Below are 21,644 nucleotides of genomic sequence, written 5' to 3'. Positions count from 1 at the left end.
AAGTGCGAGTGCCGAACCTAGGAAAGGCAGTACTCTTAACGTTACTACCACCCGGCAGCGGATAGCCAATCAGAGCGCAGCGCAGCGCAGGACCCCCCCCCCCCCCTCCACTGATGAGCGTAATGCTGAAATGTCTGTAATTCGAACATGCGAGGCTTTCTTTAGGTTAGAGACAGTTTCTTTCTATGTCGAATCTCTCAAGAAGACCTACTCTTTTTATTTTAGAATAATATAGACCATGTTTTTTCGGAAATAAAGCAAGCTTAAAGTAACAACATCAACAAATCAACATTTAAACTCCTAAAAGACAATTTTATGATTTTCTATTTTATTTGAATTTATTCATTTTCTCTCTCTCACTCTCTCTGTGTGTGTGTGTGTCTGTGTGTGTGTAAGAGAGAAAGAGAGACTGATAATCTTGATGAGAAATTACCTGAAGGGTCAGTGATATCTGCTCTGCATCAGAAAGGCTTTGACCCCTGAACAACACAGCACTGTGTGTACTACATACGGTGGGTGTGTGTAGTGCATGTACAGTACATTTTGTGTGTGTGTGTGCGTGTGCGTGTGCGTGTGCGTGTGCGTGTGCGTGTGCGTGTGCGTGTGCGTGTGCGTGTGTGTTGAAACCCTTGCAGATTCATGCTGCCCTGCTGGCACACTCAGCACTCTCTAAGCCTGGATCACTGAGCTGGCCTACCTAAGGTCAAGGCCCACACACACACACACACACACACACACACACACACACACACACACACACATACACACACACACAGACACACACACACACACACACACACACAGACACAAATACAAATACACACACACACACACACACACACACACACACACACAAACACACACACACACACACAAACACAAATACAAATACACACACACACACACACACAGACATACACAAATACACACACACACACACACACACACACCAATACACACACTAATACACACACACACACACACACACCAATACACACTCACACACACACACACACAAATACACACACACACACACACACACACACACACACATGCTGCCTCACAGGACCTGAGGTAGATTATAGATCATGCAGGTGAGGAACATAACTTTACTCTGACACATCCCTTTACACTCCCATGGTAACCAGTTACTGTAAAGAACCGGAACCAACTGGACTGCCTCGTAAATGTCCATCTGAAGACCGAGATATGGTTTCTAATTCCCCATGGACAAATGCATCTGCCAGATACCTTCACTGTACCCGCAACATTAAAAGTGACCTGGAGTTTAGTCATTCTAAACTCATCTTTCATTGTGTGACCTAATCTCTGGCCATTGTGGGAAATGTAAATTAAACAAACATTTGAGTCAATGGTATGCATATGAGGGGGAAGTGCAACGTAGAGTGCATTTCATATGTAAATAACCCCTTCAGTGAGACGTGTGAGATCTTTAAAAGGTGTCAGACCACAAGTGAGGTCCAAATGACACACACTTCCTTCACACTAGGAATTCCAGTTCAGCAGCTACTGTTCAATTCTTGTGTAGTCGCACCTTTACAGTACAAACACACCTAGACTTGCACCAAGTATCACAGAAAAATACACACCTACCCGCACAAAACACATGTACGTCACACATCCAAACTAGAGTGTGGCTACCCGACCCGAGCCCGACGGGTCCCGACGGGTCGGGTCGGGTTCGGACAAATATTTAGAAATTGTAGTCCGGTTCGGTCCGGGTTCGGACACATGGGGGCGATATGCATTGGAAGCTTTACATTTAAAATTCCTTATTATGTTGGGTAACCAACAGGTCTGCTTTACATGACGCAAACGTTTGTTTTTTGAGAATTAAGTAAAATGTAAAAAAGACCTAATAGCTTTCTTCCTGTGTGCAAGATTTGTTTATCGTGACAACGCATTTCAGGCATGCAGCCTGAAATGCACACGCGTTGTCAAGACTACATTAAACAAATGGTTATGCACATATGCATATAAGCACAGTCTTGGGTCACGTTAAAAAAAGTTGTTAGCCTATCAGGAGATTTTAAGATTATTTGCGTTGCATACTGTGGTAAAGACATAGGCTACCGGTAGGCTATACGGTCGTCTCGTTCAACTGGATGAGGATTTCCTCGAGTTGCAGCAAGAAATTTGCGCCCCGATCCGCACTCTAACCCAAACACCCCCACACACACACACACACACACACAGGCAGACACACAGCTACCCTTACAACTGAATAAGTGGTTGGTGCATCACAGCTGAGGAGTTGCTGCAGGGGCTTTCTGTGGAACAGCAGTAAGGGGGAAACCAGCTCAGCTCACAGAATGGAGTCTGATCTCACGGTGTGGGTCCCCTCATTAACAAGCAGCATACACATTCATGACTGCTCAATCACACACAGACACACACACACACACACACACACACACACACACACACCCACCTGTCATCTGAGCAGAGTAAGAGAGCGAAGCCAGGCCAAAATCCAAACCTCTCACAAGGGTGGTGACTATCTGTAGCCTTACGCATCATGCTCATGTGTGTTCACGCTCAGGTCGCCAGTCATGTGATACTGTCTGTTCCAGTGAATATCACGCACAGGCACACACACAGACACACACACACACACACACACACACCCTCACTCACTGATCATACGTCTGTGTCTACGTCTGGGATAGAAGCATGTGGAATGTTTGAGTCTGCCGCTGATTTGGGGTGATTTTCCCATTGTGCCATCACGGACACACAACCTCTTTACCATTTGAAAGGGTCGTTTGACACAGTTCATGATGTTCAATTCACAGTCATTAATAGTTTATAAATTCTTCTCTCTCTCTTGCGCTCAAAGACCCCCTAGCCAACAAATGGACTTGGGAACAGACAAGAGTTTTATCTCCACATCCGAAGACACACACACACACACACACACACACACACGCGCACACACACACACACACACACACACACTCACACACTCACACACACACACATCACACACACACACACACACATAATAATGCAATACTACTGCTTGTCTGCTTGTAATATTAGTGTGATGGGGCGAAAGAGTCCAGTAGTGCAGATGGTAAGACTCTGCCCTTGACTGAACTGCACCGAATGTGAATATAGTATATTAAACCTTTTTGCCAAAGCATTTACTTTTCCAGACCTTACATGCCTTCACATGCTGTCATTTTTAAAGGAGCCTTTGAGCTTCAGTGAGCTTCGCTCATCTCCTTCTTCATGACATTCTAGACTGTTTTGAGTTGCTGGCCAAAACCCCCGCCCTGTCACACTGAACCATTCAGGCACTCGGCAGTCTTGGGTGGCTCTGTTGAAACATTAATGAATCCTGCCACTGGGAGAGATGACACCAGCCTCGGAACTCGTGCATGTGTGAACACGACCCAGTTTGACACAAGGATACGACCACCGCCTGCTCACTGAGGGTTGCCTGCCCCCCCCCCCCCCCCATTCTTCATCCAACACACACAAACACACACCCACCCGCACACACACACACACACATGAACACATACACACACGCACGCACGCACGCATGTACGGACACACACACACACACACATGCACACACACACACACAGGCGGAGACGCACATACACACACACACACACACACACACACATACACACACACACACACACACACAAACAATCTGACACACAAACACACATACACACAAGTGTTTGTTGTGTAATTGCAGGACAGAAAATTGGGTCAGTGTGTGAAAGCAAGAGAGAAAGGAAAAGGTAGCAGGCAGAGGGCGGAAAAAACAGAGGAAGAGAAAGAAGAAGGCGCTCATCGTGAACTGGAGCTGCTGTCTCGCAACAAGCACTTCCTCACTGCCCCCCACTTCAGTGACCACTGCTCATTTTCAATTCAATTCAATTATTCAATTCAGTTCAAATTCAACTTTATGGTATAGCACAAAATACAGTTACAGTTTTTGTATTGACACGATACTGGTGGAACTTGAGAGAGCAAGAGCAGAGTGAGGCTACAGTCTGGACACTGTAACATGGGCCACACAATTACTGTAACATACTAACACTTTAAACATAAATAACATAAGACCAGCCAAAAAATAACATACAGAGATAAGTCTTTCAGTTAGAAGATGAAGCCATTAGTTTACTTATCACTTCATCTTCCATAAAGACTTTCCCGAGCAACAAGTATAAAGAAAAGAGCAGAATGGCATTTCTCAGGGCATCCGCGACCTTCCAAAGGTCTGTGGTCTTATGAGTGACAGATTAAGCCCTCCGTATACTGCTGTCGCAGATGCTGATTACGTAATCTCTGTGATAAACACCAACTCATGCAGATTTAAAGCAGGGATAGAAGATGGACAGCTCAGCACATCGCTTCCGCTTCGGTGAAGCCAGCAGCCCAGATCCATACATCGGCCTTACATAAGAGCAATCCTCGGCGGTCGTAAAACGTCAAACTGAACTGCCTTCAACAGCTTATTAGTTTAAAACACTGTACTACACAAAAGAAAAAAAAGGGAAAACATTTCTAAATGAGGACTAGAATGAGAAACTGTGGCAAATTAGTCTCTCTCTTTCTCTCTCTCTTTCATCTTTCCTGAGGGTGCAGAGAAGACAGACAAAAAGAAAGAACCAAAAAAGGGAAAATAAGGGGGAAAAAAATGTTCCTGCACCCCCCCCCCCCCCTGGCGTTGACCTTGTCCTTCTGAGCAGCCCTGCTGCATGTTGGTTGCATAAGCGGCAGAGTATTGTTTACGTTGGCGGAGCAGAACTGGGTCAGTACGGTCTGCCGATCACACACAGCCCTGCTCCGCTCAGCCCAGTGCCCCATTCATACCACCCAATCGGAATCACATGTTGCCTCATGGGATGTGTGTTGCATCATGGGACTGCGGTGAGGGAGGCCGAAGCACGCAGGTCGCCAGGAGTGACGGGTTACGGATTCGGACCTCCGAGAGGGCTGCAGGCTGCTGGCACCTCAGTCTAGAACCGGCTCCCATCACACGAGTCCAAAGGCTCAGAAATGTGATTGTCTGGGAAATATTCCTAGAAATAAAAGTTGTGCTTCCAAAGACCACATCAAAGGCTGTTTTCGAATGTGTTCTTTTGCATTAAATCACAGATTGCTGCCTGTGCTGTGACTGTCTGCAGTTTCAATGAGCTTTCATTTGATCTTTTATTTTCACTTATTTATCTATCTCTTTTTTCATGCTGAGGTTGAACTAAAGGCCTCCACCCAAATTCTTTACATTCTGAGGATTGGGTGTAATTCAGCAGAGAGGCCCCAATTACGTGGGTGAAGTGAAGGCATTTCATCTCTGACTGTGTGCTTCTCCGCAGTGTGTGTGTATGTGTGTGCGTGTTTTTTTTTTTTTCACAGAGTGTCTGGGGCCAGCTCTGCAGCCGTGTGTAAGCTGACACCGGCCACACACGAGGACCCCGCGCGCCAGCTCCCCCAGTCAATCACTGACAGCCTCAGGTCTGTGATCAGCACCAGATGGGTACGCACACACACACAAACACACACACACAAACATGTGCACACAGACACACACACACACACACACACACACACACACACACACACACACGCACACACATGCACACACAGATGCACACACACACACACACACACACACACACACACACACACACACACACACACACACACACACACACACACACGGACATACACCCACACACATTCAACAGTACTTAGCTACAAACATTTATGTATTTTCATTCATAATTTCAATAAACAGAACACTGACAATACTAATATTACATATACAGAAAAAGAACACTGTGCGTTCATACTCTCACTCAAAGCCACAAGCAAATATTGTGCATGATCCTAATACACAAATAAATACTATCCCTGTCCCTATCTCTCTCTCTCTCTCTCTCTCTTTCTCACACACACACACACACACACACACACACACACACACACACACACACACACACACACACACACACACACACACTCACACATATATACATGCACACTCAGACACACACACACACACACACATATACGTGCACACTCAGACACAAACACACAGAAATACCCATACATAATCTCTGGATTTCATTTAGCAGGAATGTGGCCCATATAGCACATGGGCCTGGTAGGGATTTTTGGCCTAGTTTCTGCACTCCTTCCTCCAGTGCTGAAAATCAGAGCAGACGCCTGTCTGCCAGTGCCTGACAGAACCGCCTGACCAAACTGCTCTCGTCTGCGGAACAGACAGAGGAACAGCACCTAGAGCACGACGTGACTTTTTCAAGATCCCCTGGAAAAGTAGATCAGCAAACCGCATGTCTGCCTGCCTGCCTTTGGTGGAGGAGAGAGAGAGAGAGGGAGAGAGAGGAAGGGCAAGTCTGATGTATTAAATATGAAGTTTGGGTAGGGGGGGGACATCATGTCTGTTCCTAAGCTGAGTTAAAAATGAAAAAAAAAAAATGGAAAAGATGTCACTGCATGTTACAGAAATAACTACATGAAATCAGGCTACGTAGTAAGAGACTGGTCTGAAACTAATAGAATTACCCGGTTGTACACTACAAATCTCACCATAAAATATACTATGTAATCAATTAGTATTACAGTAACCAGCAACACATCCCCAGCTAGGTAGGCTCAGTCATGCACTGCAGACAAAAACAAACAAACATCTTGAACTCCTTGAACAGGAGGGTGGCTACTTTCAACCGGCATTACAAAATGTTTGGAGCGCTTCCTGGACTCGAAGCTGTATATTAGGTGCTCTTTGGATGATAAACTGATAATCCAAATGAAGAAGAAGTTTTAAGGCAATCTCTGTTTCAAAACAGTAAAAAAAAAAGAAAACAGCATTACTATCAACCAGCGGTGACTGGACCTCAGCTCTCAGGTCTGCTCCTGACTGACTCCGAGCCCCTCTACAGCCATGCCTCCAGTGCATTCAGCTCATCCTCCCGCTCCATCTCATAGAGGAGCGCTCAACACCACGAGAGCAAGTGTGCGGTGTGCAGAACGGCTGCTGAACATATCACCAGCATCGCTATTGCTATCAGCATTACCAGCATCGCTATTGCTACTGCACTGTATAATTATCTGTACAGATAAATCCTGAACACATATCAGGAAGGTGTGTGTGTGTGTGTGTGTGTGTGTGTGTGTGAGAGAGAGAGAGAGAGAGAGAGTGAGGGAGGGAGGGAGAGAGAGAGAGATGTGGATGGTAGTGGGGCGTTGGCTGGAGGTTATTCAAGTCCATGACAAATCTATACATCACAGGAATCTGCTCTTTCAGTTGGCTTGTGACTGCAGTGATTATAAACGCTGTTAGTTGCTGTGTGCGTTTTCACAAGAAAAACCATCGTCTTATGTGTGTGTGTGTGTGTGTGTGTGTGTGTGTGTGTGTGTATTTGTGTTACAGAGAAAATTGTGACTGATACAATTTCCTCACAGAGAAAATTGTATCAGTCATAATGTCTCACCTAATATGGATGCTTGCAAATCAGCACAGCGATAACTGTGGAGGAGGAGAGGGGCAAGTTTTACACCAACAAAGCCTTTTACACATCAAAACTCCGGAACAAAGATCTGCTCTGACAATCCTGCAGTAATGACTGCACACAGCGGATGTGTTTTGGGGGGAAGCACCTGATGGGCTATGTAGCGGGTAAGCAGGAGCGAATTCATAAACAGAGTGTCAGGTTAATGGGCTGAGACTCAGACTTCAGAGCTCACGGCTGATCACAGGGAGAGATATGAAGCCAAAGCTCATGATCTGAGTTCAGTGCCAAGAATGATATAAGAAGGGGAATGCATGGGGAAAACAGAGCCCTTGTTTCAGCTGCACTGGGTGCAGCTATTGTCTGCAGCTGGAGAGGGTGTGTGTGTGTGTGTGTGTGTGTGTGTGTGTGTGTGTGTGTGTGTGTGTGTGTGTGTGTGTGTGTGTGTGTGTGTGTGTGTGTGTGTGTGAGAGAGAGAGAGAGAGAGAGAGAGAGAGAGGAGGAAATGGATATGAATGGATATGAAGATGTATTGTTCTGTTCTGTGATTGTGGGATATAAATGTGCGTACAGTATATGTGTGTTTTGCTTTAGTGTGCCAGAGATAAAGGATTTCAAGCTTCACCCTGCAGTTGTTTGTGTGTGTGTGTGTGTGAGCATATGTTTGTGCATGTGTGAGTGTGTGTGTGTGTGTGTGTGTGTGTGTGTGTGTGTGTGTGTGTGTGTGTGTGTGCAAGTGTGTGTGTGCAAGTGTGTGTGAGTGCAGATGTGTCTGTGCACCTGTGTGTTTTTGTGTGGGACACTTCCAGAGAGAGTGTTCCGGAAGCTCTGAAACACTCTATGTTCCCTCTCTGACTACAGTCACAGGTCTGGAGCTGGAGGCAATGAGATTCTGGGACAGGAAATAATAATCATGTCTACACCCCATCCCAACACACACCCACACACACACACCCACACCCACACCCACCCCCCCCCCCCCCACACACACACACACACACACATGAACATAACACACACTGACCTCACAGACTCTCACACACATACACACACACACTGACACACTAACACACACATACACACACACACTGACACACTAACACACACATACACACACACAGAAACAAAAAAGACACAGATAAACATGCATGCGCACGGACACACACACACACACACACACACACACACACACACACACACACACACACAAACTGAAACAACAGCAGATCAGTGGTCTTCTCAGTCATTTGCGGGGTCTTGTGATGAGCACATCTGTCCATCTGTGTCAGTCTCAGTGGTGTCCAGACTGGCCTGTGTACACAGACAGGCCTAATTACCTCTAATAGAATGAGAGCGCTGAAAGACACCATCAGGCACAGAGCATGCAAGGGGGGGGGGGGGGGGGGGGGCAAGGAAGAAACGAGAGACAAAGAGAGAGACAGAGGGGGACGACTAACAACTAGAGAAATAGTAAGGAGAAGAAAGAGAGAGAGAAACATTCCTAAAACACACAGGAGGTTAAATAAACGCACCATACTTATCCGAAGACTGGGAAGGAAGGCAAGAAAAAGAAAAAGACAGAGAGAGGGACACTGGCCAACACATAGGGATGTGCTGTACATGTCTGAGAGAGAGAGAGATAGATAGAGAGAGAGAGAGAGAGATGAGTCTCATTGGGATAACATACAACTGGGGTGAGGAGGACACACAAACAGGGTGTTTGAAATAGAGGTCCTGCAAGCTAATTGAAATTGACATTTCACTACTGTTATGCTACAGTGAATGAGCTGACCGTCTGGATGTGTGTCATTATGCAACGCCATTACAAGTTCGCCCACTTGCATAAGCCTTTGATCGCCTCAGATTTATAACGCTAAATTGAATGAGGATAATAACAGTTCTTCAGAATAGTGTTTGTGTGTCATAACATTGTTTTGCTTTATGACCACTTCCACACTGACTTTTGACATCATAGTTCAGAAAACTAAGCAGCTGAGAGCCTGTAAATGATGTCATGGAATGATTTATGTGTGAAATAATGAAGCAAGTAGTCCAACAACCTCCTGAACTGTGTCTTAACCCTTCAACACTGGTCAAGGAAGAGGGAAATGTGAGGAAAGGCCTATTTAAAGGACTGATAAGAAGGGGTGTGTGTGTGTGTGTGTGTGTGTGTGTGTGTGTGTGTGTGAATGACATAGCCTGATTGCAAATGTGTGTGTCTGTGCGAAAGAGAGTAATTGAGGTGGGGGGGGGGGGGGGGGGTTAGACATGATTAACTGGAACAGCTGTGAATCAGGGCTTCTCCATAGCTGTCAGGAAAGGAGGAAATGTCCAGAGAGAGAACACCCACAAAAACACTAAACTACACACACACACACACACACACACACACACACACACACACACACACAGACACACACACACACACACACACATACACACACACACACACACACACATTCTCATTGTAACCTCCCACCCCCATCACCCTAGAAGACCCCCTGCCCACCAAATGGACTTGGGAACAGACAAGAGACATCTGAAGACACACACACACACACACACACACACACACACACACACACTCTCTCTCTCTCTCTCTCTCTCTCTCTCTCTCACTCTTTAGGGCTAGCAAGACCACCTGAGGAAGATGGAGCCTGCATTGTTTACGTCCAGCGGAAACAGTTGGCATTTCAGCGCTGGTGGGTGGGAGTGGGGATGGGAGTTAATTTTAGTTCTGTCCAATGACACCCCCCCACCCCAACCCCAAACAAACACACACACACACACACACACACGCATACCCACACACACATACACACTCAATCAGTCACATTCCTCAATCATCACGTCACTCTGCAGTCTGCTGCCTTTGAGGCCCAGCGATCCATACGGCTCCACTGAGTCCCCTCAGGATTCAACTCCTTTGTGTTAGGAAGACAAAACACCACACACACACGCACGCACACGCACGCATGCACACACACACACACACACACACACACACACACACACACCACCACCACCACCACTACAAACACTCTGACACTCTGATACTCTGACACACCTCTCTGTTTTCCACATGTCCAAAACACCTCCACCACCCTCTAACCCCCTAATCCTGTATACACCCAAACACCATCACCATCTGCTGACAGACCTTCCCATATGCAGGCTACCATGATATTTTAGGACATAAACAAACCCCATTCTAAGAGCCTCCAGGAGCACTTTCTCTGCTGGGTTATATAACGCATGCTGTGTGGATATGGTTCATCAGTTCAGCTGAGGGACTTGGGGAGAGGGGAAAAAGGGAACGCTATTCAGGAGCGCGGCTGGGAGTGCTTTGTTTGGCTGGTTATGTGAGTCAGTGGCTCTGCTTGGTCCGGCCGGTCTGTCTGTCCAGTTCCCTGAGCCTCTGGGGTGCCTGTGGTGAGAGCGATGTTGGCACGCCGGGAAAGCTCGCCCGCGTTGGCAGGCTGTCACTGGCGCACAGGGGAACGAGACGAGATGTGACGAGAGCTGAGGTGGCGTGTGGTGTGGAGGTGAGTGGACACTGCTCGCCGAGGAGACTCACAGAGCTGGACTGGACTGACCTGCTTATGGCATGAGTGGTCAATGCCACACACACAGGGCCATACGCCCACACAGACACACATTCCAAACCCTAGACCCCTCACACACATTTACACACACACACACACTCACTAACCCCCGTCTTTCTCTCTCTCATTCAGCAGAACTGCTAGACCAGCACAGAGATGTCCCCTGGTCTTGGCCGGTTGAGTGTTCTTTCCCATCAGTCATTGTCACCCCCCCCCCACACACACACACATACACACACACACAGACACACTCACACACACCACCACCACCACCACCCTCTCGGACTGGTGGGTGTTGTGATGTCACAGGCATGCCATGCTCCAACTAATCACGCCCCCGTCTCCTCTCCTCTTCTCGTAATCTGCCTGGGTTACATAAGAGCCGCTCTCACTGGCCACTCGCTGGCTGCCGGACGGCCCTCACGCTGCTGGCCCCTTCTCAGCCCCCTGTTAGCACTCCTCCATCACGCTCCGATACTGAAGGCACGTAGCGGTTGGGAGGCTAGGGGGCGAGGAGGAGGAGGATGAGGAAGAGGAAGAGGGTCCTTCCTCTATCGCACAGGAAACAAGCAATCAAGATGAGGGTACGAAGAGGAGGACGAAGATGAGATGCTTTGGTATAGAAATGATGTAATGATTAGGAGGAAAGGGTGAGGAGGAGGAGGAGGAGGAGGAGGAAGATGGAAATGAGATGGCAGAGGAGGAGGAGGAGGAGGAGCAGGATGGTGTCTCCTCTATCACATTGTGATATGGAGGAAGGGGCCAGGAGGAGGAGGAGGAGGATAGGATGACTGTGGAGGAGGGGGAATGAGAGAGATATCTGCCGTGGCTCATTTATGTAATAAGGAGGGATTTACATAACCCTTCTGTCTAAATAATCATTCACTTGGGCTGATTTTCAAGCCTTCTTCCGTTGTCTGTCTCACTTTTTCTTTCTCTTTCATGCCTCTCCCACTCTCCCTTTCTGTCCCTGCTTTTCTCTCTATCACTCCCTCTCTCTCCCTCTCTATTTCTCTATCACTCCCTCTCTCTCTCTCTTATATATATATATCGCTCTCTCCCTCTCTCTCCTGGCCTATAGAGATGGGTGCAGATGGTAGCCAGAGTGGGTCGTGCCTCCAGCGCTCCAAATGCCACAGAGGGGAGCGTAGGCACACATGACACCGGTGCCAGTCCCTCCCCCTCCACCCTCCACTCCCAATCTCTCTATCCCTCTCTCCTGTTCAAACTCTGTGTCACGCTATCTGTCTGTTACACTTTGGGACTTCTCCATTGTCCCCCCATTCTCTGAGAAACAGACCGAAAGTCTGGAACAAAGTCAGGACAGACTGATAGAAAAAAGAAAGAAAAACTGAGTGAAGGAGAGAAGGAGTGTCAGAGAGAGTGAAAGAAAAGAAAATAATTTTGGCCAGTCTATCTTGCTAGCATTTGCACCTCAGCGGGTCCTACTAAGTCTGGGCCAGGCGTGGGTGTTTTGGGCCCTGTCTATGTGTGTGTGTGTGTGTGTGTGTGTGTGTGTGTGTGTGCGTGTAAATGTGTCTGTATGTGTCTGTGTGTGTGTGTGTGTGTGTGTGTGTGTGTGTGTGTGTGTGTGTGTGTGTCTGTGTGTGTGTGTGTGTGTGTGTGTGTGTGTGTGTGTGTGTGTGTGTCTGTGTGTGTGTGTGTGTGTGTGTGTGTGTGTGTAGATGAAAGGAGCTGCAGGCCAGGGAACAGATTGTGCCTCCTTTCGAGTGGATGGGAAGTGTGGCCAGGGCGCACAATGGCTCTTATGTAACGGCAGCAGAAGCTCGCCGGGACTCCGATGCTGTTTTTGGCGCCAACCTGTTCATGTTCGGAGTTGGAAATAGGAGTGAGAGAGAGAGAGAGAGAGAGAGAGAGAGAGAGTATAGAGGAGTAAATGAGAGAGAGAAAAAGAGAGAGAGAGAGAGAGATAAAAGACGGCACCAGAGAAGGTCAGGGAGTGATAGAGGCCTGAAGGTTTGTGAGTGTGGCGTCTACGGCGGGCCACCGTAAACATGTGCTTGAAGTTCAGCGCCAGGCTAAATATAGTGGCTGTGGCAGCAGGAGCAGCAGCAGGAGCAGGAGGAGTAGGGAGGGCTAGCAGCCTGGTAAACACAGCTGTCTGGAGCAGAGGGATGCAGCTACACACAGAACCGCTCCTCACACACACACACACACACACACACACACTCCTCTCACACTCCTCAACTCTACTCCCAGATACACACTGTTCTCATCTCCTCTACCTCGTGTCAGTGTCTTTCTGTCTCGTTCTTTCTCCTTTGCTCTCCACATGCCCGTCTCACTCACAGAGCTCCCGACGGGCAAATTACAGAAGGCTGGGATCAAATGAGAGAGTCGCCACCCGCACCCTTTCTCACATCTACTCATTAGCAGAAATCCTGCCGCTGGTAGTTAGATCTGTTTTCAGAGGATTGGCGGCCATATTTAGCGTTCCAGATATCGTAAGCCAGTTGTTTATCTGTCTGCCTTCAAACGGGCAGGCTCTGAGGGAGATCTCGGCTCGATCTGCGAACGATTATGGAGCGTTTCGCAACTGCTCTCTTTTGCCCGAGTGGACAGGGATGTTTTCAGAGAGTGAATGATTTCCTCAAGACCCCCACCCACCTCCCCTAGGAAAAAATGCACTTTAAACACAAATCGTTTTATAACTAAACCCAGTCTTCAGAAATCCAACGCTAAAGAAAACGTTGAGTGGACCTGAGCCTTCGCATGACCTCTTGACCTCCCCCAGATTCCCATCATCCATCTGGGGGGCCGCGAGATACGGAACAACCAGCCACTCTGGGGAGCCCCCCAGATCAGAGCGTGGCTTGTGGAAATAACAGGGCTTTATTGAGGGGGATGGGGGATGGGGGGGGGGGGGGTGATAGGGCCAAGGTCTTACCATAGGATATTTACCTTCCTTTCATTTGTTATTCATCCAAATATTTTCACAAAGTGAGGTTTCAGGTAGGAATCAGTGCTGCCATTCACTCCAGAGGGGAGCTCATATCACTGAATGATTAAACGGAAGAGAAATTATGCTTTTAAGGGAGGGGGGTGAGGGACTGACATATCGTTTCATAAAGCCTGTACTCTTGAGGTTTCGTGTGAAGCTTGCATGTGCTCTTAAAGTTTCTTTCCGGGTAAAGTTTGCTTGTGCTCTTTATATTTCATTTCTGATTCACTTGAAGACACACACAGACACACACACACACACACACACACACACACACACACACACACACACACACACACACACACACACACACACACACACACAAACACACATACACATCAGAGCTTTTCGCTGTCCTCTACTATGAAGGCCTCCACCATCTCCTCTGTGCCGTTAGTGGCTGAGGTAAAGACAGCCAGGACTCAACACCTACTGTGTGCACTCGCTATCTTCTCTCACCATCTCTGCACAGCACAACACAGATGAACAATTACAGCCCAGTGTGTTTGTGTGGGTTTATGTATGTGTGTGTGTGTGTGTGTGTGTGTGTGTGTGTGTGTGTGTGTGTGTGTGTGTGTGTGTGTGTGTGTGTGTGTGTGTTTGTGTGTGTGTGTGTGTGTGTGTGTGTGTGTGTGTGTGTGTGTGTGTATTACCCTCAAGGAACTTAATGTGTGCTGAGCACAATAAAACTTCAGGAACATGCTGTGCATACAGATGTAAGCCTATGTGTGTGCTGCCCTCCAGGAAATGTGTGTCTCTGTGTGTATATGTGTGTGACTGGGGTAGGTTTGTGTGTGTGTGTGTGTGTGTGTGTGTGTGTGTGTGTGTGTGTGTGTGTGTGTGTGTGTGTGTGTGGTACGGTGAGGATGGAAGAGGAAGCCTGGTTGGGTTGGGTACTTTGTGTCCAGGACAGGGCACAGGCACATGTCTTGTCTATAAACACACACACACACACACACACACATACACACACACACCATACACACACACACACACACACTCACACAGGCACACACACACAAACACACACACACACACACACACACACACACAAACACACTCACACAGACTATCTGCCAAAACCTGCCTGAGCGGAACCTGCACCGCTATCCACTACATGCAAAAGTCATTTATTCACCGAATCCGTCTCATTACAAATATTCAAAAACACTTTGGAACACTTTGGAAAGAATCCTTTACAGTTATTACATTGTCATTCACACAATCACAATTGTAATATCAATTTTTTTTATAATGTTATGAATATATCTATATATTTATATGTATCTCTATATGTCTATAGAGGCAAAACATATCCCCAGGCTGTGTTGAGTTTCATTCAATAGTGTAAAACTCCACCGGACATTGAACTCCACTGTAAATTCTACACTGCCCGTTGGGCACAAGAAACCAATTCAAATATCCCTGTTATGAGATTATCTATCATCAGAGTACAGTCAAATTGAAATAAAAGTAACCAGTTGTTGCAAATGGTAGGTTACAAATAGAAATTAAGAAGACCTCTTTTTAACACTGAAAGAGTTGTACTAGCTTTTTGTGTGTAGTAAATACCCCAGTGTCAGCCATGCTTGGAAGAAACCCCAGAGGTAGCTTAACCTATCTGGGCTACGTTACAGTGAATCCTCCCTTTGCCCCCCTGTGGATTAAAGAAGGTCTTTAAAAAGAGAAGGGGCAAGCCCAAGAGATGGGGATAATCTGGCTGGATTAGGAACTGCGCCTCTCTCCCCCCACACCCTGAGCAGTGCCATAGGGCTCCATCAGGGACTAACGTTACTCCTAATGTCAAGTACCGGTACATTTACATTTATTTATTTAACAGATGCTTTTTTTATCCAAAGTGACTTACATATGTCACTTATATTACAAGGGCCAATGCCCAGAGGCATCGCTAGCAGTTGAAAACATTCGGGGCTTAGCCAATAGAGTCTAAACGGTTCTCATAAAACAATGACATGCCCAACCCTGGAACTGACTGATCCATCTCATCTCAAGGTTTCAATGCACGATCGGAGTAATGGTTTCATATTTGTAAGTCAACTTTGCAAAATACATTCGGGGCTATTCTTAAAACATTAACCCGACGCCCCTGCCAATGTCCCCGGAGCAACTTGGGGTTAAGTGCCTTGCTCAAGGGCACAACGGTGGAAGCCAGGAATTGAACACACAACTTTTCAAGCTACTGATCACTACACTACCACCACCCCAAGTAAAGTGAAGTCACTCGTATTTATGAGACACTCCAGGTTAGGGAATCAAACCCAATGCCAACCGATTGTCCGGCCGCAACACTACCGCTGGACAATCACTAGCCCACTCTCCTCAAGTGGCGCAAGGGCCACTCTCCACAGCAGGACTAATCTCATCTCTGGGGGCTCCAATCTGCAGCTATTAGAGTGATGGCCAGATGTAATGTCAGGTGGGATCTAAATCAGTCCGTTCCGTTTCCGACTGTTCCAGGCCAGCAGGTAGCACCCCGGATGACAGCTCATGCAGAAACACACATCACACGCCACAGGAACGTCAGGAGGGATTTGGGTTGATCTGCGCCTGCATCAGGCAGGAGTTCATTTAGTTAGAGTGAAGAACTGTCTGAGCCAAAGCTAGCAAAGGGGCACTCACAGAGCTGAGTTGTTAGGGTGACTTCAAAATGAAGTGAGTTCTCAAATGATCATTATTATTAAGTAAGATTTAAACGTAATGAAGAGTTCATATATGGAACATCTTTAATTATGAATACTGTCAGAGGTCCTGATTAGCTGAATAGTTTGAACTCCGCATTACAGTGTGTGTGATTTATAAGTAAAGTGAGTAAAGTGAAAGCTCTATGAATTCACTTAACATCCAGCAGAGCCATGGCCAACAGGTCATACAGTGTGGTTTCCAACCTGGTCATCTTGATCACTGGCTGCATGCAATGGCCAATATGAAAACCTCTTGACAGCAGATGGCCAAGTCACCGAGGCATCAAAGGGATCACAAGAGCAATCCCATTCAACCTGCCTTTCACAGAGCCAGACACAAAAGCTCAGTGACCTCTCCTGATGCTCCCCCATCTTCAAATGCAACCCCCAATACAAGAACATGTCCCCACATCCATCTTATTGAAGGGACCTGCTGTTAGCCGCGTCTTGTTTTGTTCAGAGTCCTGTTGGAAGTGGCCAAGGGATGCTGCCATTGCCAGTCTCCCACACTGCTGGGGCTAAACTATGACATGCCACACAGTTTGCCATCTCCCTGGACTGGAAGGAAGTGAAGGATTTACGGTGGCAAAGGAAACACGCATTTCCTCTGGAGCGCCACACGGAGAGACCAGTCCGGTCCAGTTGCTGAGGCAGCGGGAGCTGGGTACTCTCTGTCTGCACTTAAAAGGTCCATTCTGCTGCGGAGTAGCCCAGGGCGAGGAGCTGTCTCTCTTTAAGCGTCCACTAAAACTGGACCATAGCTAAATCTACTCAACACTTAGCGTCTGAGCCTGAAAACCCATCTGGGGTTCTGCCTATTTTCCCTTTCTTCCTCTCCCCCTTCTTTATTGTGTTTTCATTATATTTTTGATTGGGCAACATGTTTGTAATGTAAAATCACACATCTTTGCACTAATAGTGTACTTTTTGGAGTTTTTTGTAAGGAAACTGTGATATTTACATCAAAGGCACATTTTCTGTGTTGACTTTTTCCAATATGTTATACTCTCCAAAGTGTTAGTAGTCACAGTTATGTAAAATGCAGTAATAAAACATCTCCATACAATTACTTTTCATAATGCGATGCAAAAGTGAGGTTTGGTCACAAGCACACAACGCTACTACTGCTAGAATAGCATGGCAGAACAAAGTATCTCAGCATGGCCATTTGGGCAATTATCAGGACACTTACCATCATTGAGTAGAGACTAATATCAAGTAACCGTGGCAACAGAAGAAGACGAGTGAGAGAGAGAGAGAGAGAAATGGACACAGTTGGACTGAAGGTATGAAGAAAATAAAGAGAAATTGCAACTGACCGGAGAAAAGAGAGAGATGAAACACAGAACAAAAGGCATTGACCACCATCACAACCACAGCCTTTTGTCATCTCAAGCATCTTTCACTTCTCTTTATGGCCCCTGGCCTTTCCCTGTCCAAGACTGCACAGGCCCAGATGCATAGAAGACCAAGTGTTGGACAGTTTAAGTTGACCGATATTTAGCAGATATTTTTATCCAAAGCAAAACAGCCTTGCAATGGTCAGTTCAGGAATCAAACCCAGATTAACCAATTGTCACTGGGTAACATTAGCTTTGTTCCACCACAGCACACTCTCTGTAAGACTGTGGAAACATTGGACCAGTTTCCCAGACATGGATTAGACTAAAGCTTTTTTTCAGTAGAAATCATCATTGAAGTTCTTGTTTAGTCTATGACTAGGTTTAAAATGTGTTTTGGGAAATCAGCCGAATAGCAGCAGTATTATCAGTGTATTATCTGGGTCAGGTTCTGAAGACAAGTAAGGCTGTGATTTCTAGCCCATGATCCACATCATACCGCTATATTAACTGCACTAGGGTATTCTATGTCATTTTATAAAGGCAACATATATTGAATATCATAGAGGACAGAATTTAGAACAATGCCCACTTGTATTGAATGTAATCACGTATTAACTAGGTGTTAACTAAACACTGTGTTGTTGTGGCTAGAGTCTAGCAGAGACGGAAGCAGAAAACCTCAAAAACGCTTACTCAAAGGTTCCTAAGGTTAGAGGACAGTACATTCATGATGGCATGGGTGTGATATTGTGAGATCATTTCTGGCAGTCATTTTACTCAAAGCCTAAATTTTAATGCAAAACAGTATTTCAGCAATTCACAGTTGTTTGTCACAGACTGTGCTCAACTTCAGAGGCTGAAGTTGTTGAGTGCACGCTTCTACAGTGGTCCAAAATCAGATAATTAACCATGTTGCATAAGTTAATTGATTAAAGCAAATTGAAGTTTTTGCAAGCCAAAATTGTTCAGCTTATCTCACAATGATTATCAAAAGCTCAGAAGTTTGCTAGCAATACAATGACTTTCATCTCTCTAATGGCCAATGGCTGAAGGCCTTAGCATAGGGCTTATATAACATAAACTCCATGTTCCTCTGTGGCCTAAGTGTACAGAATCACAGGAAGACCTATTTTATGCATCTATACATGAAGGTACATATATTACCCATGCTGCATTGCTTCGGCCCACTTACTTGGCTGGACATGTTTTGTAATAATCTGCAGTGCTTTGGAACTCTGTGTGCTGCTGAGACCAAGCTATCATCTTCCCTCTCACTTCCTGTGTTGTGCAATCACATGTGTGTGTGTGTGTGTGTGTGTGTGTGTGTGTGTGTGTGTGTGTGTGTTGTGTGTGTGTGTAATGAAAGAGAGAGACATCTTATGACCCTGAAACATCCACCATGAAAACATTGACCTGCTGTGCAGAAGCAGTAACGAGGAGCGGCATGACAGGCAGGCAGGCCGGGGCTACTTCACACGGCACTCTCCACACCACGCCAGGCCAGTCAAGCATGGCACCCTGTAGAAAAGGCTAAATTATGTAACCAAAATATTTGCCCTCGAAAGAAAGTTCAGACCACACAGCTATTTACATAACCCAGATCCCACCCACCAGCCCCTTCAGACTGTGATAATCTAATCAGAGATTGGCACGTCAGCTTTCACGCGCCAAATGGACAGCAGCGTTTTAAGCAATAGAGGTCTCCTCAATCAGACAAAACAAAAACACTCTACACCCTAGCTCAAGGGCTCAACGAGAACAAATTATAGCTGTCCATACACCAATCATTATGTTTATAAGATAGCTACGTCATTCTCATAAGAGAGGGTTTAAACAAAGTGTTCCTATTGTAGGAGGTTCCACCCACCAGACTGACCCAAAAATGAACACCACTGATCCTGGTAAAGCCCCACTAATTTGTTGCACAGCTGAGGGACCTTATAGAAATGTATTTCTCTGTGTGTTCACTCTGATGCCTGACAGAACTGAGATTTCTGTGGTCGGAGGTGCTGTCCTCTTGTGTCAAACATTCAGTGTCTGATGCCGAGGGGGCTGTTAGCTGCAAGGTCTTGAAAAGTCAGAAAAGCTTCTGTCACTGTGCATCACGGGCTAATCACAATGTCAGCGAAACATCAGAACTCAGAAGTGAAATACAGATTGTTTTTGACCTTCTCTCAATTGTGGTTTCAGCCTTCCTCTTCTTTTTTCTTTTTGTCTGGCGGTGTATTCTGCATTGTGTGTGTTTTTTAAGTAAGGAATAACTTTCCCACACATTCATGAAACATAAGACTTTGTTTTTGAAGCTATTACACAGATCTCTATTAAACTGTTTTAAACTGCCACTAAACGGTACATACTGTCAAATCAATAAGCTATATCAGTCACGTAACTTCTCAAAACAGAAAAAGTGTTTGGGGACACTGACGGATGTCTGGCCATGCTCATCTCCAAGGGGTTCAGAGGTCAGTAGCCTATTAGTTCAAATTAACATGGAAAGAAAAGCATGTACAGTAAAACCGGTGCCATTTCTCTGGAAAGTGTTCTTAAGGAAGTGGTTGGACAGGTCATCACAAGGTCTTATACCATACATTAGTGTTGTCCATCACTTGTGTTAAAAAAGAAAACAAACACAATGCAGAAGCCTTGTCACACTGCTGGCCCCCCCTAACAAATATTCCCATCAAGATGTACTGAAGAACACAGGACAGGACAGGGCTAAAAATAACTCTTCCTCCAGTATCCCCATGTGCTCATTTCTATCCACAGAGCAAATAAATCTTGTGCTGACTTCCTCTCGGTTGTGTAAATGGATGTATAACCAGATCATGTTTATGTGTACTGTTCCTGGATCAGTTTACTCAAATCTCCTTCCTTGCCACAACCATCACAAACAGAGAAGAGGAACTGAGCCCGTGGCTAGACACTGAGGATGTGCATCTGTCCTCTTCCCAGATAAGGCTTTGGGAATGCCTGGCAATACATAGACATACAAGATATTTGTTTCCGTATTTGTACCCAAGGGCCAGAAGCAGCCAATGTCACCCCCCTCCCCAGTTTGTCAAAGAAAATGAAATGTTCTGTGTGTGGACCATTTTACTTCGGTAATAACAAAAGCATGATCATCACAGGAGGGTGGTCTGATTAGCCATTATCATTTATAACTGGATCCTTCACATGCTTGATTTTAATGATTGTTAGTCTTTTCCTTTCTCCTTCATGATTGCCTGCCTTGTGCATGTATTTGTTTTATAGTCTTTCTTTCTGAGACTCTCTCTACACCTTGCCTACACCATGGCCTCTTGTTCCTTTGCTACCTTTGTTCTTTACGATCATGTGGTTTATCTCACCTCATGTCCACCCATCAGTTAACAACGTGTGTCCATGTTTCTGATCTCTTCCTCTCTAACTCTGTCTTCTCTCTCTCTATCTCTCTCTTTCTCTTTTTCTCTCTTTTTTTAACCTCTCTCCTCCCTTTTCTATTGCTTTCTTTCTCCTATTTGTCTCATCCC

The 21,644-nt window shown here is 46.1% G+C and overlaps 1 protein-coding gene across 1 annotated transcript in view; it reads right to left on the bottom strand.

Annotated features, from left to right (window-relative positions):
• Nucleotides 1-18,067, bottom strand: part of rasgef1ba (RasGEF domain family, member 1Ba) — a 48,570-nt gene extending 30,503 nt beyond the window's left edge. The window contains exon 1 of the mRNA XM_076270297.1: nt 17,985-18,067. Coding sequence (XP_076126412.1) covers nt 17,985-17,990 — 6 coding nt within the window. The 5' untranslated portion in view covers nt 17,991-18,067. The remainder of the gene's footprint in view (nt 1-17,984) is intronic.
• Between the last annotated feature and the right edge of the window lie 3,577 nt (nt 18,068-21,644).

Source organism: Alosa pseudoharengus, unplaced genomic scaffold (assembly GCF_046254945.1).
Source record: "Alosa pseudoharengus isolate Yale_2024_CS ecotype anadromous, Long Island Sound unplaced genomic scaffold, YU_APseudo_1.1 YU_APseudo_1.1_scf_6, whole genome shotgun sequence".
Lineage (NCBI taxonomy): Eukaryota > Metazoa > Chordata > Actinopteri > Clupeiformes > Clupeidae > Alosa > Alosa pseudoharengus.
This window is presented reverse-complemented; position numbering and strand designations above follow the sequence as displayed.